Genomic DNA, 27,611 nt, shown 5'->3' with positions numbered 1-27,611 from the left:
CCGCTAATTTATGAAAATAAATAACAGCATGGGATAATGTAGTTTAAAAAACGAGTAGTTCTGATTTTCAAATTTTAAACTATTTTCAATATTAATTTTAAACTGGCCTGTTGTTTAAACATTCGGTGTCATTAACCGGTATTGAATATTAAATCCATGACATTGAAACGTAATTTTTAATTTGCCGCCAATTTATGAATATGACAGCATGATGTAATGGTTAAAAAATTAGTAAAATTCTATTTTTGAATTAAAAACTATATTTAAAATTAATTTTAAACTGGCCTGTTCCATAAACATTCGGTGTCACTAACTGATGTTATATCATAAATCCATAATAAAAGCTAAACGACATTTTTAACATGCCGCCAATTTGTAAAAACAATGACATTGTGCAAAATAGATGAATAAAAATTGCAAGTTCCATTTTCGAATTCTAGTATATTTATTTTAATATTATTTTTCCACTGGCCAGTTATAAAAACTTTGTGTCACGAATATATGCTCATATTGTTTGTTTGTGTGTTTCGTACGTATATGAGCCTTCATATGTATACGTGCTTACGTGTAATATAGCATAAATGAAACACAGAAACTGTTTTTTTTTTTTTAATTCTTTAATCATAATCATTATTAAGTCATTTTATTTAAAATAAAATCCGATTCAAACCTTACTTGCATCTACCGCCAACAGTCAGTTTTAAAGTTCTAAAGATCGAGCTGTTGAGCTTATTTCTATACATATGGAACCGTTCATAAATAACGTTCGTTCTGGCGGGGGGTAGGTTTGGGGGGGTCTTTAAGTTAGGATAAAGTAACGATCACCGTTAAGATACTTCAATGACCACTACAAATATGTCAAAACATTTAAGAAACTCTTAGACATCTGAACAATGAAAAAATTATTTATTTGTCTTATATTTCAAAATTTCGTTATTAATTAAAAATATTCGGTACTTTTTTGTGTCATTAAAATTGTTTTATTTTATTTCGGAAATAATATTTAAATTTCCTTATTAATAAAATTTATATATTCAAAGAGTGTTATATAAGGAGAGGGATTCATAAAAGTGAAATGTCTGATGACGTTTTTTAAGAACGGCCCTTTGGATGCAGTACAGATAAATCTACAATATTATTATATACTCTATTTACAATACTATTTAGGTCTAAATTCGGGTAAACAATGCTGTACGGGATCCGGAGGAGTTTCATCAGTTAGGTAGCAGCTAAGTAGAACAGGTTGGCAAACAGGGATGCGTCTGGACACTAGCCACGCGGCGTCCCGCTCCGACAGCGGGTAGCGTTTTATATCCGCAAAGCAAACTGTGATATCCTCATTCGTGTACGGCGGCCTGGAAAAGGTAAATTATTTATTATTAAGGTCATAGCGGCTCCAGAAGCAACGATGCTGCATGAGCTGGTCTGGAGACTCCAGCGTGCTCGTTTACCGCCTGGAGCCCCTCATTCCCACTACCAGTTGGTAAGACCAGATTTCGTATAGGAGCGTACTAGGGGTTGACATAGTGAACACTGGACCAGCCATGTGGAATTCCGACAAACAGCAGGAAATGCTAATAAGCTACCATCTCTTCAAAACTCCGGCTGCCGTCACCGCGTTTGCTGGCAGGCACCTTACCGGCCATGGTCTTTTTAACAAATTTCTGTTTACATTAGGTGTTATGCATAGTGTCTATGTAAGGCCTGCCTGGAAAAGGACGAGACTGCTGCCCATGTAGTACTTCAGTGTACGAGGATAGCCTCTGGTGTACCATCCTGATCACCGACGACATCAAGGGTGTGCTGAGATATCTCAAGGAGTTGGTTTGAGCAATAAATCTTTGATCCCTTGTTTCATTAAATCATTATTTTAGCAGGGTCACTAAAGGATAGGTTTCCCACAAAGATTCCTAACCGCGTGTCTAACTTACGTCACTACAACCCGCTGTTGATTCGACATAGAACCTTAACCCTTAAATGCATAATGATGTAAAACTGCAACATACCACTTAAATGTATAATGAGTACTACACTTCAAAGTAAATTCATAATGTTATTTATCATAATTTGCAGTAAATTCTACAATTTTTTTTAAATAAGTATATTAAGTATTGTATACATTTTTTAAAATTTTTCCCTGAATTTTAGTGTACTTATCTGCAAGATAAATATTTTTAAAATATAAATAAAAGTCACGCATTTAAGGGTTAAAATAGTGTACTAACTCATCAGGTGGTGCCTCGCCATTTCCAGCCACCACGAGCCGCGTGAGCAGGCGTCGTCGCGTTGGTGGTATGTGCAGCAGCGCCACCACCCCAGCGAAGGGCCCAGGCTCACCGCGGGCGCGCGCATATCGCCAGCGATACGCGGCCCGGGCCAACATCACCTCCGCACCGCTCAGCTGCGGCAGGCACGTGGCTCGAGGATTACCCCATTCGAAGTCCTCCTCCTGAATTACGTTAACATATGTGAAGGGTTGATCATACAAGTTCCAGGATTTAGAGAAACAATTAGGAATATACCTAATTTTGAATTTTTATAAGGGATATCGTACTTCAAACCGTCCGGTTGTTAAATACCTCGTGTGCGTTTTTTCAATTTTGTCCTTCTTCTCACCGATCTTACATTAGACGGTTACAAATATATCAACGCATATTAAGCTCGAAAAAATGTTGATAAAATTTTATTTATTGTCATAAACCTAAACCAAATACTTCGATTAATAAATGTTTATTTATACAGGATGATTAATCATAGGTAAATGCTTGGAAGGTGAGAATTTATAGCTCATTTATTAATTAATGCATAGTTCACCCTATGCAAAAATCAATACTGATGATTTAAACCAAATACTTAGGCTAATAAATGTTTATTTATGCAGGGTGGTTGGCTATTGGTGTAAACACTATAAAGGAATGAATGTATAGTTTATTCGCCTAAATGAATGTATCATAACCAAAATCAATGGTTTCAAAAGCAATAAATAATATTTTTAGTATATTACTATAAGGAAAAATTTTAAATTAATCATTGTATATTTTATCTGTGCCAGCGGATTTTTTTATTGTCAGAAATTATTGACTTGTTGCATTTAAATTAAAAAGTAAATAAATGTAATATACTTGAGAGAGATCACTTAATACAGAATGAATAGAAATAGATGCATGAGCTTCAACATTTTATGCTGATATATTATACACGCAATGTGCTAGGCCCAGTACCACGTCAGATGTATTTATAATGATGAAGCATAAGTTAAAGTCTTCACGTCCGTCAACTTACATCAAGGAACCGTCCAGCCGTACGACTACGGGCAACATAAGCCGGATGCAGCACCCAGCGTCCACCTGCAACGGAGCCGAGCATCTTCTCGCTTCGACCAGGTGCAGCGCACAGCAGATGCGTCGCGCTGGCGTCCAACTCTGTACCCTCGCATACCTGGCCGCCCAGCTGCATGATGATCGAGGCAATCTCTTCCCGGTTCTGAAATCATTATGAGGACACTGATTAAGTTCATGCCTTAACCCTTAATAGCGTGATTTACGAAAGTGATTTTTTTAATATTACTGTGTTTGCTTGAGGGTCTAGATGAAGGGAAAAATAGATTTTTTTCTTTAATTTCGTTGGAATGAATATTATACAACAGTAAAATACGTACAGCCAACTTATAAAAAAAAACTGAGAGTAAAGTGAACTTTCGGTTTAAAAGATTGGTATCAAAATTGAACCTCTAGGCTATTAATGGTTAAGAGAAGTTTAAGGTGCCCTCTGCGCTTTACCCGCTTATTCTACTGGACATAAACCTCTCTCATAGACTTCCAATATGACCCGTTGGAAACGACATTCGTCTAGCGTATGACCTCAACAAAATCTGTCCACTTTGTGGGTGAACATCCTATACTGTGCTTGTCGTTCCTTAGTCTCCATTCCAGAATCTTAAGGCTCCAGGGGTAATCAGACTAATATTATATAAATACGTATAACATACTTTAGTACCGTGTAATTTTAACTGCCAAACATCCAAAAAACCGCTACATTTCATTGGATGTTTTGACACAATCATCATAAATTTGAGTTTCTGTTTGTGATATCAAAATGATCCCTTTTTATTACATGCTTATGAATACAGATATATAGTACATATACCAAAATTACATTTTTTGTTTTTTGTTTGTATATCTGTCTCTTTGATTTGTCTAATCTCTGTAATGGCTGGACAGATTTTGACAAAACTTATACTGACAGGTAGCTTGGGAAAGGAGTAATTTAGGCTACCTTTATTTTCGAAAAACTCTCAAACGTAACAAAAAACTAAACTAAATATTTTTTTTTTAAATTATCCGAACGGAGTCTTGGGTGCGCTTTAAATCTTTTTGCTGACAAACTGTACATTGGCCCAAAAATTTTATGCTATATCAACCACCCTGTATATACCACAATAGGTATTAAATGGTATCACAGATGAAACTAACACTGGTGGAAGAGAGAAGAAGACAGAGGAGGAAGTTCTTACGTCAACGTTGGATGAGAGCATGAAGCGCTTAGGGGGCGGCGGAATCGGCTCCGGAGGCTGCTGGGGTGACTTCACCGGGGACTGCTGCGTGACATTGTCGTCCCAGCCCACAGTGTTAGGCTGCGACATAGGCTCGGGATCTGGATCAGGTCCGGACTCTGTAGAGATAAATGTGTTTAGTACAAGAGAAGATACATTTTTTTTATTTTATTTATTAAAGACTGTCAACAAAATTAACTATCACCGTCATCATCACAAGTTTGTCATGGTGATCGTTCTAGCGCAACCCGTATTTCCTACAACCTTGTTTATATCACATAACGGGGGATTAACCAGACTCGTGGTCGCCACTTGAGAGCCTATCGGTCCCAACGACCACTGCCACTTCAGACATGAAATTCTTTAAACTAATTCGGTGACTTTAGTTCTACTGCGGATGCCCTCAATATTACATAAATATACTTATTAATTAAAGATAAACAGTGCTAGCCCGGCGGTAGAAGACTGTGGCTTTGGATAGCGGGTTGCCAATTCAATTCCCGGGATACAATCTTATGTAATTCATACTCTGTGCGTTAGTTATATAGTATTTCCTCTGCTCTGTTTCCAGAGGTTAAGCAGCAGCGTCAACTATGTACTATATACTACATTGCAATCGCCTACACACACTCTTGGTTTTTATTTCGTTTTTTTTTAATATTTTGTAACATACATTATATAGAGACCGAATGTGTTAATAAATTACTCATAAATGATTAAAAATATATAGTAAAAAACCAAAATATTTATTTAAGAAAATTTAGAAAAAATGTTTTAGATATTTTCGTAGTAAATTTAAAAAATAATAAAGCAAGATATATATACAAAAAAAGTCGACGAGGATGGGATTCGAACCCACGCGTGCAGAGCACATTGGATTAGCAGTCCAACGCCTTAACCTCTCGGCCACCTCGTCGCGACGACCATTACCCAAATCAACGAACATTTTGTTGTTATCACATTAAAAATTCAAACATAATAATTAATGACTGCTCATTACGATCATTGTTCAAAGGTTCGATTATCACAAATTTTATGAATTTTGTAATATATCAAAGTACATCATCGCTATTTTGTCCACAGCTGGACATAGGCATCCTCCATACATTTCACAGAGACCATCTCTCACTACAGGCTTTATAGTCGCTCAAATAAAACCGAAATTAATATTAATTGGCAATTTGGGCAATGGGCAAGTAACATAGTAAACAGAAAAGGTGGGCACGGGAGGCTTAAAAAGCTCAAGTGGACCCATAACAAGGACAGATGATATTATTAAAGCCTTCCCAAGAATCCGGCTCCAGGCTGCTGCCCACCGTGCTCGTATTGGATATCTATTGAGGAGTTCTAGTTAGCAATGGACACCTTATGATAGTTATGATGAAAGACCATGATTATATTTTTTATGACCTCTATTTTTGGGAGCCTCTCGAACACCTTTTGAAAAAGGGACTTGAACATTTTTAATAGACTTTTTCAATGTCTTTTCATTTTCAGTCTCTTCTTCCAGTCTTCGTTCATTCATTCTCTAACTTATATGACAATCTTACATTTTCATTCATTCTTAATTTCGTTCTTCGCATCGCCTTTCATCCTCTCCTTAATAATCACAGTGTAATTCTATCCGTAACAACGTATCAGAATCTATTCTTATTTTAATATAGCTTAAGGTTTTTATTGATATTACAAATGTATGTATATCACACCTTATAGTTCTTTGATTTTTATGTATGCATTTTTATTTCATTACATTATTCTGTTACTTTTATTGCTCTTCTGTGTTTATATTTTTGTTTAAATTACCTACCCGAGCCTACTTTAATTTTCGATTTTATGTTTTATTTCTCACTACTACGACTATTTATAATACTGACGACAAACGGTATAATAAATGACGAGAGAAGTCGCACGATGCGATCAGTACGAGTCCTGTCATCATGACGCTCTTTGGGTGAGGTCTCTGCCTTGAATTTACATCGTAAATAGTTTATTTATTATAAATAAAACTAGATGGCGTTGTTATTAATTTGAAAAAAATACTTTCAATGTGTAACATACGTGGGGGTATGCTGAGAGAGTCCCTCGTACGTCTCGCCCGCGGTGTACTAAGACGGCCGGTAAGCGCAGCGCTGAGACGCTGCAGTTGGGCGTCCACTGCTGGAGGGAGCGTCTTCGAAGCGCTAGAAACGCTGGAAGCGCTGGTAGCTGCCGTATCGCCTTGATATTCATCTGCAGCACTCATACCGCCAGCGGTCTGTGGAAACAACAGAAATTAATAATTCCTTTTTATTGCTATAGAAAGTCACGGTCACGTGGGTTGTTGAAATAGAGGCGATTACTGGCGGGCTCTCATTCGGTCCAGCCAATCCTGAGAGACCATTAGATCTTGAGCTATGCACTCTACCCTGAACATCAAGTCTCTCTATATCTTCACCTTCTTTTCAGCCGATAGACGCCCACTGCAAGGTTGATGCCTCCTCCAAAGATCGCTACGCTGACCGGTCTTGCGCTGCCCGGAACCAACGATTTCCCCGACCTTGATTATGTCGTCTGTCTACCTAGTGGAGGACCTGCCTACGCATCGTCTACCAGCTCATGTTCACCACTCGAGAGCTTTACCTTTAGGTGTCTTACGTAGAATCTCACATCATCTGCACTGCTGGACATAGGTCTACCCCATAGTCTTTTAACAGGACCAGGAAGCGTACTGCACAAAGCAGCTTATGGCAACCTTGTCGATCCGTCGCCTCGATCGCAGAACTTTAAAACTCTAGGGTCCAGCTCTGCGAGCTATATGACTTGCCTACTTCAACTTCTAATTACTGATTTGAAAACTGTTAATAAATAAAATGATTACCTGATCCAGAGACAACTTCGCCATTTTCGAAGGAGGCGTGTCCAATTGTTCCTGTAGTAAGAAATATTAAAATCTTATTCATTGATTTAAAGTTCAATAAAGTAATTATTTATCTCACAGCTAGATCATTTAATTTTGAGGGAGTCACAATGAGAAGTAATTGATGTAAATTACTCTGTCTCTCGAATAATTGTCAAAGTGATCAGTTAAAAAAACAGTTTGAAATATTATCAGTTTTACTCAGATTAATTCGCATATGAAACCCTAATATCGTGATATTTATATTTTAATACATCGTCGTCGCGCAGTCGTTTTATATTTATGGGTGCGAAAGAGACATCGCTCTACATTAATTCTCGCCTTGTGATTGGCCGACAATTTTGTTATATTTAATAGTTAAATATAGTTTTCATAGTTTTATGTCAATATACACACTTCTACTTTGGACTTCGTGTTATCATAGCTCCAAGACCTATCTCTAGGAAGAATCCTACAATTTATCTGTGTAAAATGCCACAACAAAATTTTTTATCTATGACATACAGATCTGTAAGCCTTGTGCAAAGATTAATTAAAACCCGTAATGAATTCTATAGTATATAATGAAGATATAGTAAAAATTCAAATAATGATAGAATGAATGAATGAAAGAATGACTGAATAAATAAATTGCACTAGTCCAGTGTTTCCCAACGTGGGCCTACAAACTACATAGAGACAATTTGATTGTTGAATTGTTTGAATTTGAATTTGATTGTTGACTCGACACCGTTGTAACCTATTCGCTTTAATATAAAATTTATATATGTTACCTAGGATTACATACATTAAGGTGGGACAAGATACAAAAAAGACAGGGAAACACTGTACTAACAAGGAATAGTGTAAAAATTATTATTGCAAGAGTAATAACCGAGATTCTTGCCAGGTTCTTCTTCATAGAATCATCACTTTGAAACTGGCAATGGGTTATGAATAAATACATATTTAAATATATGTTATATCAATGTCTTTACTTATCGAAAATGCCTAGCAAAGCCTATTCGGAGGAATAAATACTTATTTCATAGTATATATTGAGAATCGATTTAGTTTACACTTTTAACATGCCAGGTTATACGTTGAACGAACTAAGAATTGAACCTGGGAACTCGTATAAAGCATTCTTACGTGCAAGTTGAGTTTCCGTGGCGCCACTGTGTGCTCAGAGGGTGGCGTGGCTGCATCAGAATTGAACTGCGCCAGGAAACGATTGCGTATCTCAGATAGCGGCTGAAATTTACACAATTGTTACAATATATTCTCCGGACAGAGTTGATTCTTTTAGATGTTTCAACCGCACTAATATGTGCTAATAAAAGGAATGACGCAATTAAATTGCTGCCAAACAGTATAAATTTACAAAATCTCAATTTTTTGGTGACGTCATAACTTAAAAACGACTTGACTGATTTCATTCATGTTTTTTTATTCAGTTTCTTAATACGTATGTCACATACATACATACATACGTTTGTATGTATGTTTTTGTTTATAAATGTATATAAGTATATTTATATATATGTATGTGTATCGTAATGTATGTATTGGTATATATGTACAACCTAAACTGCCCTCTCCTTCATGTCTCACATATCCATCTAAAGGTTGTCTGGTAGAGGTCGCCTCGAGCGATAAGACCTTTTGCGATAAGAATTTTGTGTACAATAAAGTGTAAATACATACTCACCAGCAAGTTCTTTTAAAGGAAAAAATATAAAGATTACTATCGCGCCAGACATTTAGGCTGAATACTTGCAGCATCGGCTAGTATTTATCTTATAATTAATTTATATTTTATTAATAAATAAAGTGAGCACTCTGTAATACTTTACATTGATTTATTTTTTCTATTAGAACACTAAATTAAAATCTTGGACACTAAAGAAACTCTATGCATAACATAAAAATGGAACCACAGACTATAAAAAGTTTCATCGGAGTTGCCAAAATTAACTTACAATATCGGAAGGAAATCAGGCAAACCAAAGAGACTCACAGTGTGATGCTCCCTAACTGACTGCATTTCTTTGGCGGGCAGATCGTTCACCACCTTCCAGAGCCTCTTCCTGGACTCTGGAGACAGGCGACCTGATCCCGGCCGCAGAGCTGCACCGAACGCGCTGTCCGGTGTATCCGGGTTCTTTTCGACTATAATAAATACAGGGTGTAAAAGTATAATATAATATCTAGTAATAAGATATTTTCCTGTTGCATTAATTAAAAATATTACTGAAACTTATTTGAGAGTGAAAATGTTATACAGCAGGGGTGAGCAACCAGCGGGTGGCATTCAGCCCTCGAGGCATGTAAAAATTAATTTTATTTTTATTTTTTTTAAAATACCAAGAAGCAAGGCTTAAAGGATAACAAAGTGTCTAATTAGTTTTGAATATTTTAAATACAAACATATACTACGTTTATAACATGTTTTGAACCTTGTATATATACTTTATTTTTCTCATGGTCCCTTGTTTTTGAAACTGCGGCCCTCCGAGCAAAAAAGGTTGCTCACCCCTGTTATACAGGGCGTTCGCATGTAACTTACATGGGTCGATAGGTGTGCGTATTGGATCGGAGGGCATCTCGCCGCATCGCACGGCTCGTAAGCGACGCCGCGTTGTAGGGCTCAACACAGCCAGATTGGGTGATGACAAAGCGTCGTCTAAAGGAGGTGTGCGGAACTGATCATCACCTGGTGACAAATATATACAGAATTATTTATTTCTATTTATTTTAGTGTTTGTTTTTATCTGTCCTTCAAGACCTTCTTTGGTACAGATTTTTCAGCTTGCTTAAACCAGATATTCAAATCGAAATCAAATGAATACTGTAGTTGCGGATATGAGTACAGTTTTTGGTAAAAAATACTCGAAGAACCAATGCAGTATGACATCTACCAATGGAGACATAGTATGTTTCTGACCTAAAACATTCTGTAAAAGAGTTTGGTCTGAGCCAAATGATATTCCAACTTTTGACAAATGTTATGAGTAGTCCCATGAACGTGAGAAAAAAATTTACGTGCCTAATTCCCGGGAGTAATAAATCACATTACTTTTTGATATAGTACTATAATATATTTCACTAGACTATACACATAGACAAGAGATATATATCCACATGTTTATAATTAATCTCAAACATTTCACCTGATCTGACGTCATCTTTAAGTTCCTGCAACCTTTTGGGCGTCTCTTGGGAATCTCCACCAAGGAGACCCTGGCGAGCCATCGCAATGTATCTGGAAGCCGGCGACATGTCGTCTCCATCTGGAAGTGTTGATTTCAATATTAAACAATATAGTAGTGACTGTATATATGTTTAAAAATCGTGATGTCATCACTGCTGACGTCACGATTTTGTTTGTGTTCGGAAACTTGAAGAGTATTTAGGTTTGAAGGGTCTTGGTCAAAGACCTCCTCTATAGATGGGTATGGTTAAATACAGCCTGAATCCAGGATATGTTCAGCTTGTGCGTGACCGATTATTGCTACCATAGATATAGCATCATACTCGCTCAAGGAAAACCGATATTAATACTTATTGACAATTTGGACAATGGGGAGCTTCATAGATGACTACTGGAGGCTTAAGGATTTGACGTGGAGATCACAGACAGACATCTACTCTGGTCACTATATGGCATTTTTACTGCCACTTCATCCGCTGATCTATGATACTTTAGTTCATTTACATATCTCCTTATTCCTTATTCGATCTCGTAGATAAATCCACAACACCGTCTTCATGGTTTACCAAGCAACTCTTACTTGCCAATGCAAGAAGTGAGTCATAGCTTGTACATTGTAAACATACATGATGGGGGTATGTGTTGCATTAAAGGGAATATATAGCTCTTACTTGTGATCAAAATTCTTTAAAGATATATTACACTGAAATATTAGATGAACCGGAAAGTAATGTCGCTTTCTTAAGTTAAATTCACACGACTACATTTTTAACAAGCTTTTTATTTCTAATCAACAATATGTTCACCTTCGTTATCAACAACCCTTTGCCATCAAGTATTTAAAATTTCAATACCGGAGCGGTAAAGGTCAGTCGGTTTTTCTGTAAAATCTGACGACATTATCTTCCAGTCCCTCTAATAAATTGTAATTTTTTTCTATTACAATACAACAAGCTAATAACTTCTGACTGTACAAAGTCTTTAGGTATGGATAGTAAATATTAAATTTTAGTATATAGTAACCCGAATTTATTTGAACCTATAAATAGTGACTAACAATATTGTTTAAATGCATCAAACGCAACTAGATATATAGAATAAGAGCTTTAAAGGGGTATGAATGTACAGATCATACATAAACAAAAACCCTATATAGATATATCACTGAAATATGTTATATTAATTTATTTTTTCTTGTGGAATACTACAGGCACAGGCAGATAGTATACAATAATGAATTTAAATATATCGATATAAGAATTTCGAAAACCATTTTGATTATTATATTAAATTTACGTTATTATTTATTTCTGAAATCATTGACTTTTAAATATAGTGTACTATACATAAATTGACAGCAAATGAGCAATAGTAACTGTCTTCGTAGGTCGAGTTCAAATCCCCAGGATACAGTCTTATGTATAATTAGCACTTTGTGCATTCATTATATAGGATTGCCACTACTCACAAACAAGTTTCCAGGGGATGGTTTGCAATATCCTCTGCATACCATAGTACAACACTGTGATCGCCAATCCGTATGCCTAGTGTATCGATTATGGCATATCCCCCTATAGATATCTTTGGGAGTGGCGTATGCTTTGAAGTAGCTGTGAGATAGATAGCGGTAGAAAAAATTTTTACCATTAGGTCTAGCTTTAGGTGTATCGTCCTTATTAGAGAAGGACGCTCGACGGAGTATGTCACGTCCTTGAGGAGGCAGCATCGTGTTCTCTTTGTCTCTCCTTATCGTCACATGTCCCCGAATCGTTTCCTCTGCGTCTACTTCTTCTTTAGATTGTTCTGGGGTCGGTGGAGCTGGAAAGAAACAATTTATTTAACAAATATAATTTAAGGTGTTAATAATACATACGCCTTGTGGACAAAAAGAGACAATTGGATAATTATACAAAAATCAAAATTATGGTATTATTATAAATTATTTCCAGAGGGTTTAGATTTTATGACGTAATATTTTCAGGATCGCAAATAATATAATGTAGTGTGACAATGGAGATACGGCCAATTAATAATGTATTGCATAAAAAATAACAAAATATATTTATAATAAATAAAATATGTTTATATATAACATTCTTTAAAATGGTTAAGAACAATTTATTAGACCTATAATTGTTTATGCTTTAGTTAATTGCTTTTTCCTTTTGTGTTTCTTTATTCTTTCCGAGGCAAGTGCTATCCAAGTGAGTTTGATGTTTTCGTTTATTATTGTATTATATTTATAAAATGTATTATACCTTATTTATTATAAGTATATATACTTTATAGATATGTATATAAGTAAGTTTTGTACACGTTAACTACCCATCATTTATACTTCTAATGTTTCCATAATATGGTTGTCTGTAAGTGATTGCCTTGTGTGATAAGACCGCCCATTGCATTGTTTATAAAACTTTTTATGTTGCTAGCGTGTACAATAACGATAATTTAAGTATGTACATTCAATAAATACGCCAACACCTCACTTTGCGTCATGGTTACGTTCCAAATAAACACGACGCAAATTGGAACGCCGCAAAGTGAATTAAGATTTTCTACAGCAAACCATGTAAAGATCGAAGATAGGTTCCAGGGTTACGAAAATACTACTTTTTAATAAGAAAATTGGACAAAGTAAACATTTAAAAGACAAATGAAAAAAAAATGATATGACTCTGCCAAGAAATAAATTGGAATGATATTTGCCTTTTTTGTAATCAGAAACAACACGTAAAAAATTATAATACTCTTTTTAAAAAAAATTGCAAAACAAAGTGGATAAAAAACTGTATTCAAATTGCGTTGATTTTTAGTTAGAAAGGGAATCCCCGAGTTTTTATGGCATGGCACAGTTAGAAACAAAAGTGTTGCCATCATTTACAAAAAAAAGAAAATTTCAAAAAAAAATTAAAGACTCGAACCCAAAACAAAGCAACCTCGAAAATCTAACGACGCACAGTGAAAACTAGTACTAATTAAGCAGCGATGCAACTTCGAAAAAAACGCAAAACGAAACGAGGCAAAGCGAGGTATTGGTGTATTATAATAGATAAAAGATAAAAAAGAAAGAAAACTTATAAATATTATATCCATAATAATTGTAAACATTTAATTTTTGACTAAGGGACTAATATATAGCTACATCCGCCATGCAGCAATAGTCGTGCAATGAAGTGCACCGCCCGCCAGCCCGCTGATAAACGCGCGTGCGGTAAACAATGCGAAACACAACTACCACCGTTAATTCACTCAGCACGTGTTTCCCCCTTCCACGGGGCATCCCTAGAAGATGTATATGTCGGAAATTTAATTTTTGAGCAAACACCATTTTATCACGTGTATATGTAAATTTATAACAATACCCTTAGTGTCTCCGACGAGATGGTCCTTCTCGCTGACGCGTCGCCCTGCTTCAGCGCAGGCCAGGAGCCAGGAGGCTCTGACGGCGGGCAGCTGCCATTTCACCGCACCCGCGTACTTGTCCCCGGACGGATGCGGACAGATAAGATGCGTGGAAGCCAGCGCGTTCGGTGTAGTGCGTCGACAGAAACGTAACTGTGTGCTGGAAGGAAACAGTCAAACGATTGCATCTCTTGTTGGCTGATGTCAATAAAAAACAATTTTAGTGATTTGTTGAGCGTTAACTCCCTCCTCCTCCTCTTCCTGCGGTGGCCTCTCTAAAGGCATCGAAGATAACCACCAAGGGGGTTTTAGTGGGTACTAACCCCACATAACCCTGTCCGTCTTCCCAGCGGACGGGGTTTCTTGTGTGCATTCAGAAGATCCTCCTTCTCCCCTTCTACCAAAATGTATACTCCAAATAAAAATGAAACAAGGCACAACTGCATATATCGTTTCCTTAGAAAAGCTCGTAAGAGTTTTCCTGGGATCGGTAGGGCTTGGGACAGTAACAACACGAAGTCCGAAGTAGAAGTGTGATGTGTATGACTTTCATGACTGAATTAACTTGGAGAAAGCTTGTTATAGCTTACCACAGGGTCGTAGGAAACCCTGGATTCAAGCTCTCCAACCAATCTTATTGAAAATCGATAAGTAAGGCTTAGAACCAGTAGTGTATGTCTTATGGTTGAAATTGGTGGATATTTCACCAGCGTTAAACTACTTACGTGGCACCGAGGAGTTTGGCCAGCTCGTCCAGGAAGGCGCGCTCGACGCCGCTGTAGGTGCTGAGACAGGCCACCACGCCACTCAGCGGACCAGGCCCACTCCACTGCGGTACCCGCACCGGCCGGTGGTAATACTGCACCGGCACCAGCTCTTGTTGCGACAGGCAATCGTTCTGTATCATATAACCTGTCATAATTATTATATCTATACATATAATCCCTATTCCAAATTATAGAATGAGATCACTCGCCGAATCCAACACGGATGGCCAACGTTCGGGAAACTCTGAAACATCTCGTATAAAATACTGAAATGTCTAAGACGAAGGTCCTTGACCAGAGCGTGCTACCGGGATGACTTATGAAATTGAGACGTGGTCGTAAACAAGAACAATAAAAAGGACTATGCTTGGATCTTCGACTAGAAGGAACTGCGAAAGAACCAAGGTCATCATAGTATTTCAAAGTATTGTTCGTCTGAAATCCCATTGGTTGGGAGTACATCTTGGTAGGTTAGTAGGCTTGGTAGGTTTTATGTCTACCAACAGAACAAGGCATTAATTAGTGTAACTTAAGAATTCCTATAATTGTAATGTTAAAAAAACTCACCACCCAGAAAACGGTGACTGGCTCAGCAGTTTGCGTGGCCAACTCTTCAGGGTCGAAATCCAGCGGTACCAGGGTGTAAGAACCGCCGGCGCCTGCCGCCACCAGGACTCCTCCAGCCGCCGCTACCTCAGCCCCGAACTCGCAGATCGCCTCCTCGTCCAGACCTTGTACTTCTATCTTTATACCTGGAAAATAATATTTTATATTAACAGCTATTTAATGAAGTTTAAATACGCAAGCGGAATCCCCGAAAATGTATCTTTTGATAGTGAAGAGCTAAAAGGTTGTCTTCACCTATCAATATAGGCAGTTAACATTTTAATAAGTTCAGCAACTGTTAGCTTAGTTCTTTAAAACCTTACATGCATCACGTCAATCTAGAACCCCGTCGTGTCTTCCGTGGACAGTCAACTTTTAGAATCACCGCTTAAAATAAATTATAAAAGCCTTAGAAAGGATCATTGGAAAAGAAATCTTTAAGGATTTTTACATTTTTACTTTGACATTTTTTTAAGTTATTCCGATTCAAACAAGGTTATATACAATAAAAAAACATCAGACACATTTTAACTTATTTTCATCTATTTAAAGCAAAATATATAATAAAAAATCTATGTTCACCTCTAAAAATCTGCTCTATTTCTTCGGTTGGTTCTTCTTCCATGTCCTCAGTGATATCAGGCGCCACCGGAGCCATTGTCGAGTTCGGAGCAACAGGTTCCGGTGTTTTTTCCTTCACCGGCTCAGGTACGTTTTCTATAAAAATTTTTTTGCAAAATGAAATAATTATTTCATGACAATACAGTGTGAACTGAAAGAGATATAGATATATACATGTATGTATGCATATATATACATATCTTTGTATAACTAGTCCCTATCCCACACGAAGGGGTGAAAGAGGGGTCCCTAAAAACGGGGGTCATTGTCTAAACTACTAGCACCATCTGTCGACGCCGGCCAAAACCACAGTTCCGTCATAATACATATAGATGCTTGTATATCTCGATAGCCATAATAAAACATATAATATTTTTATCGATAATGTTGTGAATTATGTTCATGGATCGTAAAAATGACAAAAACTGGTTTGAGTGTTTAAGTTTATCAGAAACTGTAAGATATCACTTCGTTTCATTAGCTAAGTGCACCAAAATTTACCACTTCCAATACCACTAACTTCAAAAGTTTAATATAATTCCACTCACGGCTCAAGTAATGATGAACTAGGTCGTCGTGCGGTTCCGGGGGGTCGGGTTCAGGCGTGGGGGGCGGTAGGTTGAGGGGAGCGTGACGTAACAGCTGCAGGTTACGCTTGCTCATTGGAGACGCTGCTTCAACGTTCGGCGTACGCGTTCTCGCCTTCACAGGGGTCGATGGTGTTGTGTCCATTAGAAACTGTTTAAGACATTAAATAAACATTTATTATTTATAATATTTTAGCAGATAATTGACATGTGTAACAGTGATGTGAAATGGATGATGATTAAGTGATAAGAATCTCAATCATACTCTGCAGGCTGCCATCAGATGATCAGTGTGTCTACTTCGGTGTTATTTAATGGGATGTTTACCTATTGTGTATATGTGTAAATAATTATTAATTAAATAACACATGTGTGTATTGTATTATGCATACTTCGCCTTAAACTTTTATCATTAGAACGTCCACTGCTGTACATATTGGAAGCGACCTTTATACAGTAATTTCCCAATATTCCATGAATGGTAGATTGGTAGGTTTTCACAACCTTAGTATCAGGTTCTGCTAATGCTGCTTTTTTAATACTTCTACCCCCTATCTGGTTTGGGACAGGGACTAGCTAACATTTATTTAATTTTTTTCACGGACATTTTTATTTTCTTTCTCTTCTTTCATACGTCATATTATCTTTAGTTTGTTTCATTCTTTCCACAATTCTACTATCTTTCCCTGTCGCTCATTCCACATTACTTTTTACTTTTTTTATATTCCATTATTATTCTGTATCACATTTTTAAATTTTATCACTTTATTTTGCGTTATCTTTATTAATCTTATTTGTTTACAATTTTATAATTTTTTTTTATCTATGACTTTGTTTATTATTCTTTTACAGATTTACAGGAATTTACAGGATTACAGGAACTCTTTTTTTGTTTGTTTTGCTGATCAGGGAGGGGACTAATGCTACTTTAGAAGCTTCCTTTTGACAGACCCACATGCTTCATCAGATTATAGTCGTCTTTTACTATTATATCTCTTGCTCCTACCTAATAAAAGTTCATTAAAGTTAATTAATTTAAAACATCACCTAATATGACAAGAATTAAGAAGGGTGGATGGGATATCTCTATAGAAAGCCTTGGACGAATGAATATTAACTTTAAATTTTGTTAGATTATCTCTTATTTTCTTGATAAGACTGACTTCCCCTCAGGGTTTTATGTAATATATCCAGGGGCGTAGCAGAACGTGCATAATGGTGTGACAACGAGAAGTGATGAGTTTTTACATTTCAGATGATGTACAAATTAACGTTATAGACAGTATAATAACATGAATGAATAGATATTTCTATGTACCTCCATCTCAGGTAGAGCACGACCGGCTTCCGCGCTCCGGAGCAACCAGATGGCGTTCAGCACGGGCACGGCGGGCAGCAGTCGGGCAGCGGCGGCGCCCGCAGCGGTAGTGCCAGCGACCGCGTGCGTCACGCGCTCGTTGGCGCCGTCGTACCGCACGCCCCCGCAGCGCGACACGCACGCAGCCGCACGGTCCCTGCACGTGCCCTCCAGGCCCGTCACCCAGATCTACAAAATATTAAACTTGAAACCCTTAACTCCCAAATGGACCTCTAGAGCTACAAGGAAGACTTCTTTTTACCTGACACCATTGCCCAAGTGGTGCAAGGGAGCAGAGCGCTGAGATCAAAACCTAAAAACTCTTTTAAGGGCTAACCATCTACAATTTCTCTGGATTGAAAAGCCACCGAATCTTCCCATTGTGTGACCAGGCTCAAGGACTTTGGCGTCTAGTATACAAATTTTCAATGCCGGAGCGGTAACAAATCAATTGGTTTTTCCCTAAAATATGTCGACAGAAACGACATTACTTTCCGGTCCCCTAATATATTATTACTAGCCACACATATGGTTCCAAGACTCCCATCTTCATTGCAATATTTTGACTAGACATTTCGACGCTTTCCGAACGCAGCCCATCTCTTTCTCAAACTTAATAGTACCTTATGCAGCTATTAATAGAGCATATTTTGGAAAATTTTTGATGTCGGCAAAATTATCTTATTAATGTGTGTATGTAAATTGATAATAAAACTCACACAAAAACCATCAAATATAGGTCCAGCCTTTCTAATGCAACTCATGTCGAACTTCTCAAACTCTTTCAATATCTCCTTGTCAATAGAAGAAGTTTCATTTGACCGTTTACTCTCTTGTGACAGCTGAAAATTAAAAACTAAATTTAAACAATGAAACTTACTCATAAAGATATAAACATATACAGCAGGAATGGCCAAGCTCTTTGGTTGTGAAAGCAACTTTTCTAAATTAGATTTTTTTTCGAGCCGCAATTGAATACGCATTTAAAACACGCCAAAGAAATTTCTTTTACCACAATCAAATTTATTGAAATTATTTAAACAAAAGTACAAAATATGTGCATTGAAGTTAAATATAATGGCGCACATGTATGACAGCGCTCCTAATAATACTTAAGATTCCAGTTAGTTAATTATGATCGGTGTTTGCATTTCGCTTATTTCAAGGAGGAATTAAAATTATTATTATTCACACCGGTAATTTGTTTTGATTTCTCGGGAACTGATATAGATAATATAAATTTAAATATAGAAATAGTTAGAAAATCAATCGGAGCCAAAAATATTCATTCAAAGAGCCGCATGTGGCTCGCGTGCCGCAGTTTAACCACCCCTGATATACAGGGTAAAACTATTCAAAAATCAATGGTTTCAGAAATAATAAAGAACATAATAATAATACAGTAAAAGAAGTCGAAATTACTTTAATATAATTCAGAGTGACCATTTTAAACAGAGTGATTGAGAAAGTACATAAATATAGCTCAAAACAAATTAGATAGTCCGAAGTTCTCACTTGTAAGTGTTCAACTTACGCCTACCTCTAAAACAGAGTTTTGCAATCTTTTTTGTGCCACGCCCCACCACAGCCTTTTTAAATGCTACTATGTAATATACATAATTTTTAAATTAAACCAAGAGGGTTAGGCTTGTGTCAATTTCATTTCCTCATTGCCCCCTTTAAAAATCAAATCACCCCCCCCCCCTGTCAGCCCTAGGTCCAACGTTGGGAGACTGCTCCATTTGCACCTTCACTCCCCATTTTGCCAGTGTTTATTGCTCCAATAACTACTAGTATATAAACATCATTATTTCAATGATATGCGTTCACTACTAGACTTAGGCCATCATATAATTTTAACAACACAGGTTGGAAGCATCCTGCATGAAGCTTCTCCTTGAATGTCTTCACTTTTGTGTTCATAATTTTCAGTTTGGCAAGTTGAAGAAATATGATGGTCGCTGAGGTCTTAAAGTGTGTCAAGTGGAGACCCCAGACCCTGGACTGATAAATATATCATAGCTTTTTCACATTTAGGATACATACACAAAGTACATACTAACATTACATCTAATAATTACATTTAAATCTATATCACCTTCATTTTTCCAGATAAAGTTGTCATGTCAACAGATCTAGATTCATCAACAAAGTTGCTAGGCGCTCTTGCATTGGTTACATTGGTTATCCGCGAAAAATTTAAACCTGAAAATCAAATAACAATAATTTAATTTGTGCACACACTGTACGCTTGTAACGCGTTTTTGTATTACGCGGTTTCATGTCCAATGTCAGAGTAACTTTATTACATGAAATCATTACAATTGTACGCTTAAAGTTATGTTTAAGTGTATAACTAACAAGAAACCCAAAACGGCATGTATGCCCTCCTATAACGCGAGGTTTTCCACATTATGTGAATATATTTAAAATTATTATATCCTTATTCTATCCTGGAAGTAGATCCTGATAATAATAATTTACCGTGTTTTAGGGAGGTTCACCATTTATTATTTTAAGGGTTTAGAGTTTCAAGAAAATTTGTTAAAAATAGATATCTTTTATATTTGTTGTCACTCAATCATGACCGTCGGTCGATAAATCAAATTAGAAATTCGTGTTCATAATGACCATTTGAAGTAAACTCTTCAAAAAGTACAGACGTTCTTTGATTTAATGACTCATTAACAGACTATAATAAGTATATATGCAAAATATTTATGTATGTTTGTATATATGTATGTTTTATACACATTAACTACTCATTATTTGCACTTCTACTGTTTCCATATTACGGTTGTCTGTAAGAGATTGCCTCGTGTGATAAGGCCGCCTATTGTACTTATTTTATATATTGTTCAACTATTTAACCTAATGCATCCTAGCGTCTACAATAAAGAATATTTTTTAAAAAAAAGACTATATATAGTAAAACAACTAGTAAGCGTAATTACTCTGCCTAGTGTATTAATTTATTATAATTGTCAACTTCAAAGACTTACTCATATCAGGTAAGCGATGTTCAGCAAGCGGTGAGGAAGTTGAAGCACCTGCTACTCTATAATTGGCAAAGGGTAACGCCACGCCCTTGCTAACGGAATCCTTCACCCACGAAGGCAGAACGCAAGCCTTGCCATACTCCAGCGCCGCCTTGTATTTCTCGCTGCCTACTCCATCTCTATTAAAAGTATAATATAAATAATATTACATTTTTCCACATTGATTTTTTTTAATGATAATTTCAGAGCTGCACTGACTTTCAAGTGTCAATGTTGATGCCACTTTGCCTCTACTTATTTACAGAAACTTCAAACAACAAAATTTATTTTTTAATTTAACAAAAAAAAATAGCTTATGATATGAGATAAAAGAATGTTGGGCAACTGGCTGGGTCATATAAAACCTCTTTATATTTTTTTTATAATTTTTAAATTGACAATTCGTATCGCTACGCATCTTGGCTTGTTTGTTTGTTCTGTCAGTCTATTGTTATATATTATTTTACTGTTATTAAGTTTCTTACAAAATTTTACAAATTATAATTAAATTACCACCATCATTTTCATGTATTTAATCCGTTTATACAGTCCACACGCTCGCTAACAATTTTTTTAAACTACTCCTTATTACATCAGATCACGTCAAAATCGGTCAAGCCAGATAGGCAAAAATTAAAAAAAAATGTAATATATGCATGTACATATGCATGAAGTAAAAAGCGGTTATTTTAATGTTACAAAAAGACACTCCAAATATATTTATTTGTATATATTAAAGAGTAAGTTGAAAAAAGGGAGGTAAGTATTAACAACCTTGTTACACTACAGTGAATAAAATATAGCGGTCATAACGGCTCCAGAGTCAACGATGCTGCAGATGAGCTGGATCGGAAAGGCTCCAGCACGGTCGCTTTCGGCCCAGAGCCCCACATTCCACTACCGATGGGTTATGCCAGATCTCTTGTAGCGGAGCATACAGGCAGTCAACTCAGTAAGCAATAGACGAGCCATGAGGAGTATCGACAAGCAAAAGTGGCAATGCCTACCACAAAATGCCAGCTCTCTATCGCTCTGCTCCGGCTGTAGCGACCCCGACTGCAATTGGTGGCAGGGACCTCAATAGATCATGGCCTCTTTAACAAACATCTATTTAAATTAAGCGATACAGACAGTGCGTTGTGCAGAGCGTGCCTGAAAAATGACGAGACTGCTGCTCACGTACCACTTCGATGTACGGGTGTAGCACCATAGAGAGATACCCATCTGGGATCAACGAAGTGCCTCCCCGAGGTCACCTGCAACATCAAGGGTCTGCTGGGATTTCTCGAGGAGTTGGGTTGGCTTGATTAAGACCAACTCCGGCGCAAAATGAGCGCAGTACCAGCCCACTGAGACCGTTTTCTCAAGAACAGTGAACCCCAAGCCATAAAATATTCAGATATCACAATAACATACCAGCACAATAACTTACTTGGTTAGCACAACAACATCTGTAGTTTCACTCTGAAATGCACCAGAGAAACTCCCTCCATTTTCATTGACAAGCTTCATTATTAACAGTTTCTCCTTCTTAGTGATACCAGATGTTGTGACTTGAAGATTAGCGAATGGTGGTAAACGATGACCATTGAAATCTGATGATGACCCATTGACGTTACTTTGAAGCGATGCTTCCCATACTGCTTCCACCCAACTCTCGTGCATTACAGGTATATTTTTTTCAACAGATTTCTGTAATAGATAACATATTTTACAAAATAAAATGTCTATAACATCCAGGTAAAGATTGTTCCATTTGCAAGTGGTTGGTTTTGTTGAATTAAAATGTTATATTTTAAAGTTATGAAATTCAGTTTCGAGCTATTTTAATTTATTTTTCTTTCCATCAAAATGAGTGAATCTACTGAAAAAATCAGATACATTTTAGAAACTTTTTTTTCTATAAAGGACCTAATACAGTGCACTAGACCTATCCTTACACGGCTTTGAGCACGCATAGGGTTTCGATCAACAAAGAACTGACAATTGCATATATCCTGTTCAGTTCCAGTTAATTCTTTTCTTCAATTGCAAAAATATTTGAAGAATTTGTTCTTCAGTATATATGTATTCTGAGCTGATACTATTTTTAGGTAACTTGTTCAACACTATCACTATGTTGTTTTAGTGAGGGTTATCTTAATCTGCTGCAGGTGAATTTGGGGTGTTGACCCCTGAGGAATATTTGTTTATCTAAATGCGCTTGTCTATCTAATACTGCGCGAAGTAACGCGCGGACGGTAAGATCCTTTTATGTGCATTGACCTAAGGCCATCGACCATATTCTACGCTTGTTCCAAAGTGAATAAATAATAGTTGGTAATTTTTCTCACGTATCGTTTGGCGTATGTGCCTGTTCCTTACTCTTATATTTATAGTTCCTGTTTACTCTAACACCTGAGCAGATTTTGAACTGTTTTCTACTTAACCTGTGATTTAGAGTTTTGTATTGATTCCTATTTAATATTTAACTTGATGTGTTCATATAGAAAACCGAGATAGAAAAAGTTTAAGACGCCATTTTTAAGGGAAAGAGCGATGACAAAAATAATTACTAATAAATACATACATTGTTACTTGCGCCAGTTCAAAAGTCGCGTCATGTGAACACATCTTTACATTTATTCACAATTGTTGACGCCCACTAATCATCTGTCTCTTTCACATGCTTACAGATACGGTTGAAAAAGAGCTATGTCATAGTTATCATAGTAAATGTAATATAACAATAATATGTAGCATGGCAGATAGCAATTATTTTTGTATTTTATCTCATCACTTTTGGGATATACCAAAAAAGCCTCCATTTGGGAGATTTCCGATTTCCAATAAAAACCTTCTAAAAGTCTATAAGAAAGGTCTAGAGGTATCCAATGTCCTCCGATGAGGTTACCAAGGTTGACTATTTACCTTGTGGGCGAATATTCTTTCAAGTTAAACATACTTACAATGTACTTTTCAGAAACAACAGTTTCTGACACAAGATGTGTTGTTTCTTCTGTTAAAACTGAGCTATATAGACCACCCATCCAGTGGACTCTTTGCTTAATGTTTTCCTGTGAACAATATTTAGTTTGCTAAAATTAGATTTAAATACTAAAGGACACATAGAGTTACCGGCATTTGGCAAATAAATAAAATTGGATTTTCTGTGTGTAATATTGAACTAACTAATTTTTACTATCTACATATGAATGTGTATGGTACATATACCAAAATTCCATATTTTTTTGTTTGTCTGTATATTTTTTCCATCTAATCTCTGAAATGGCTGGACCCATTTTGACAGGTCTTATGTAGATAGCTGATGTAATAAGTAGTAAGAAAGGATACTTTTCATTTTTATTTAAATGAAAAAAATACTTAAATTTTATTATTTAATTTCAAGTAGACAAAGTCGGGAGCATAGCTGATCTTTAAAAAACGTAATCGTATTTAACTACTCTACTTCTGTTAAATTTATTTGTAGGAGCTCTACAGTTAACTGTATTTAAAAGCATCTAATCAATATCTATATGTTGGAAGCTTTTACCAACCAGACAGTAACAATACAAGCGTGCCAAATCAAGTGCCGTGTAATTTTGAAGTACTTTTATATATTTTTATTCTCTGCCCTTATCCTTGATCACTCTGGTGACTATAAGCAGATGTTTTTTGTGATGTATGTCAGGATAGAAGAGGCTTCCAGTGAAATCTCTCCATTTTCACACAGAGCTACATCCGTTTAAACCATGACTGACTTTTCGCATAATTTGCCGATGTAATAATTTTGCCAACTATCTGATTTGGATGGGTAACAAGCCGTCGTTGATAGTACTTAGCCAATGCGATCGCCAACACGCCTGCCAAGTGTGACGCCCACTACAAGGCCCAAAAGTATTGTATCTGCAGGCTGGCTTCTACACAACCTTCATTTTGCATTGAGATTAGCCTTACTAAAGCCAGCTCAACTCCATGAGAAATCCTAGCAAACCCTCGATGTCGCTGGCGAAAATCGACTTGACCTTGACTTGTGCTGCTCGCATTGACTTAAGACCTTGACTGTTTTATCGGTCCACTGAGTGGAGGGCCCACCAGTGGATTACGGCACTTGATATATATTTATTGTTCACATTATAAATCTTGTGCAATTAATTACCTTTTTTGTTTTAGTAAAACCACTTGCAGTCACCACTAGTCCCCTCATTGCAATAGTGAAGACAGGTTCAGGTCCCTTTGGTATAGGAGTTCCTTCTATTAAAGAGCAGGACAGGCATTGAGGGCCTACCAACCTATCAATAAAATAGATTTTTTGATAAAAAAATTTAATCAATGTTATATATTAATAATTACTTAATTAAAACAATTAGTAAAAAGGAAGCTTGTGAGAGATCTAAATGATTCTGAAAATGCTGGCACGGATGCACATGATGCGCATGCACATCAGTGCCTCTCTTTCACACACCTGTCATAAGACTACTGGGTGCTGTTTAGCTGACTCAGGGCTGTAACACTTCTTTGTGAATACACCAGTTATAGGACCATAAAGAGAATTTTATAATGCTGCATTAGAGAAGTGGTCAGAGTAAATACAAATCAATAATGGTTGGGAAGAGGGATATATTTCTGAAATTAATTGCTCTACAACTGTGTATGGATATTGTGAAGATAGACACCAATAAACCTATCCGAGTTTGTTGTATTCTTCTCAGATTATGGAGCATATGGAACCCTTGGAGCTACAAATTGAAATATCCCCTATAAGAGAATTAAAGCCAATTATATTTACTATCAAATTGGGCTCTTTCACAACATTTTTTTTGTTACATGCTATCAGTAAACAGAGCAGATGTGTTAGACGACAATAAATGGTAAGAGTACATTCACTATTGGGAATATCCCTGCATTAACCTGATGTTTTATAGGCCCAGAATTTGATTTTTTTAGCTGATGCATTATCTGTGGGATTGTCAGCTGCATGGTTAGTGAGACTTATCAGTTTTGCTTTAGATCATGTCTTAATATAGGAAATATTATCCAAATATTCCATCTTGTGGTGATAATTTCACAATGGGGAAGAAACTTTTTTTCCTGTTATTTGCTGATAATTATCAAATATGTGATGTTTATCATTATGTCACTAAAGTGTAAATACTTACAGACATTTTGTCACTTTTAACTTTTTAAATATTTCTCCTTCAAATTCAGATAGAACAATAACATCTCTTTTAGTGAGACCCTCAAATTTATTATAATTTTTTTCATGAATCCATTCTGCCTTGAGGCCACCACTACTGTGCTGTTCACATGCCTGAAAAATACCAAATTTCTTTTTTGAATACATTTTCAACTTCTATCTAATAATTTATCATGTTTCTTTTAATCTCCTATCCTAAATGCAGTTTGGTAGAGCATAAGGGGTTACTGTCACCTGGTAGATGCAGGGGCATTTCATAAGGGTTGATATTGCCTCTGGAGGATGCAGAAGCTCTTCATGAGGATAACAGTGTGGTAAATACAGAAGCATTCATGGAAGTAGCAGTGCTCCCTAGTGGTCAAAGAAATTTGCCACAGGGGCTGGTAATAGGTCTAATTTTTTGAAAATAGACTTAAATAATAACATTCCCTGTTTGCTTTAAGATCATCACCACCATGAAACACTCTAGTTTGAAATAAACACATTCTCTTCATAGAAAAAATGCAATCAGTAACAGAGTTATCATATTAGTTATCAGATTGGGCAGGATTGAGGCTTTGACCTGACCCACAAGTATCCTAAGATGTACATTCTGAGCGGTTAACACTGACCCGGTGGGGCCGTGCGTGTGAGAGTAAGCAAAGCATTTGTCTTTTGTGCCGTATGACCGGTGCGTTTAATATAACGGGATGAATTAAAATTAAAGAGATAACGTATGATTTTGTGAATGCAGTTTACAAATGAAAATTCAACTATGGTAATATTTTCATTTATAATTAATGAAATATTTAAAAAAAACAATTCGATAATCAACAATGAAGTAGCGTTTAATAAAAAAAAGAGAATTTTTAGTTATAACGTATATCTGAAGTTATCTTTTACAAATCAGTCACTATCGTAAAAGTGCTTAATCGCAGATTAAATGTGAACTTACTGTGAAAGCGACTTTCATTTCTTCGGAACAATCATTTTCAGAGACACAATGTTTTGGTATTATAAATGTAACATTTATATCATCGGTCATTTTTGGTCCTCGTTAATTTTTTACCTTATTGAATATAAAATTACATGTCAACATGAAAACATTAACGTGTGTTATTTATCTAAAAACATATGCGCGCGGTAAGTCAAATTTGTTCATAATGTTTAATGTCAACTGTCATTATGGCAAATAATTCAAATCTCATGTATGTGATGAATTTTCGTAGGTCATAAACTTGCCATTACATTAAAATATACTAAAATATAACAAAATTCATTTTAAAATAGTGAACACAAATCTTTAATGCTATTTGGACGTTAAAGATCTTCTAATGCTTAGAAATTACTCATTTAACAGAATGACAATGAAAACCCGTGATTGTAAATGTTTTCTATTTTAGTTAATGAAAATTGTTAATTTTACAAATTATC

General features: G+C 36.3%; 1 protein-coding gene and 1 non-coding gene across 2 annotated transcripts; both read right to left on the bottom strand.

Moving 5' to 3' along the window:
• Positions 1-1,039: 1,039 nt before the first annotated feature.
• mus101 (mutagen-sensitive 101) lies at positions 1,040-27,327 on the bottom strand. Its single transcript, XM_068772423.1, has 25 exons — positions 27,133-27,327; positions 26,161-26,312; positions 25,161-25,293; positions 23,971-24,078; positions 22,455-22,714; positions 20,987-21,162; positions 20,083-20,189; positions 18,704-18,826; positions 17,946-18,173; positions 16,589-16,778; positions 16,002-16,136; positions 15,381-15,565; positions 14,772-14,944; positions 14,007-14,206; positions 12,286-12,459; positions 10,601-10,720; positions 9,997-10,143; positions 9,448-9,599; positions 8,580-8,681; positions 7,410-7,460; positions 6,611-6,806; positions 4,514-4,671; positions 3,283-3,483; positions 2,226-2,449; positions 1,040-1,355 (listed from the first exon to the last, which is right to left on the bottom strand). Exons 1-25 carry the CDS (start codon positions 27,220-27,222, stop codon positions 1,160-1,162), a joined length of 3,981 nt encoding a protein of 1,326 aa, XP_068628524.1. The 5' UTR covers positions 27,223-27,327; the 3' UTR covers positions 1,040-1,159.
• TRNAS-GCU (transfer RNA serine (anticodon GCU)) lies at positions 5,387-5,468 on the bottom strand. Its single transcript has one exon. It is a non-coding gene; the product is annotated as a tRNA-Ser (tRNA).
• Positions 27,328-27,611: the final 284 nt, after the last annotated feature.

The sequence above is a fragment of the Battus philenor genome, unplaced genomic scaffold (genome assembly GCF_028537555.1).
Source record: "Battus philenor isolate CCGP_79_NKW_IND1 unplaced genomic scaffold, ilBatPhil1.0.hap1 SCAF_5, whole genome shotgun sequence".
NCBI lineage: Eukaryota > Metazoa > Arthropoda > Insecta > Lepidoptera > Papilionidae > Battus > Battus philenor.
This window is presented reverse-complemented; position numbering and strand designations above follow the sequence as displayed.

What these genes read in the sequence shown, in the direction of transcription:
- mus101 (XM_068772423.1), bottom strand. Translation starts at nt 27,222, where the DNA reads ATGACCGATGATATAAATGTTACATTTATAATACCAAAACATTGTGTC. An exon ending in CAGTCACCGTTTTCTGGGTG is followed by an intron (nt 14,945 to 15,380) that starts GTGAGTTTTTTT and finishes TATATGATACAG; the next exon opens with AACGATTGCCTGTCGCAACA. An exon ending in CGAAGTTGTCTCTGGATCAG is followed by an intron (nt 6,807 to 7,409) that starts GTAATCATTTTA and finishes TTGTTTCCACAG; the next exon opens with ACCGCTGGCGGTATGAGTGC.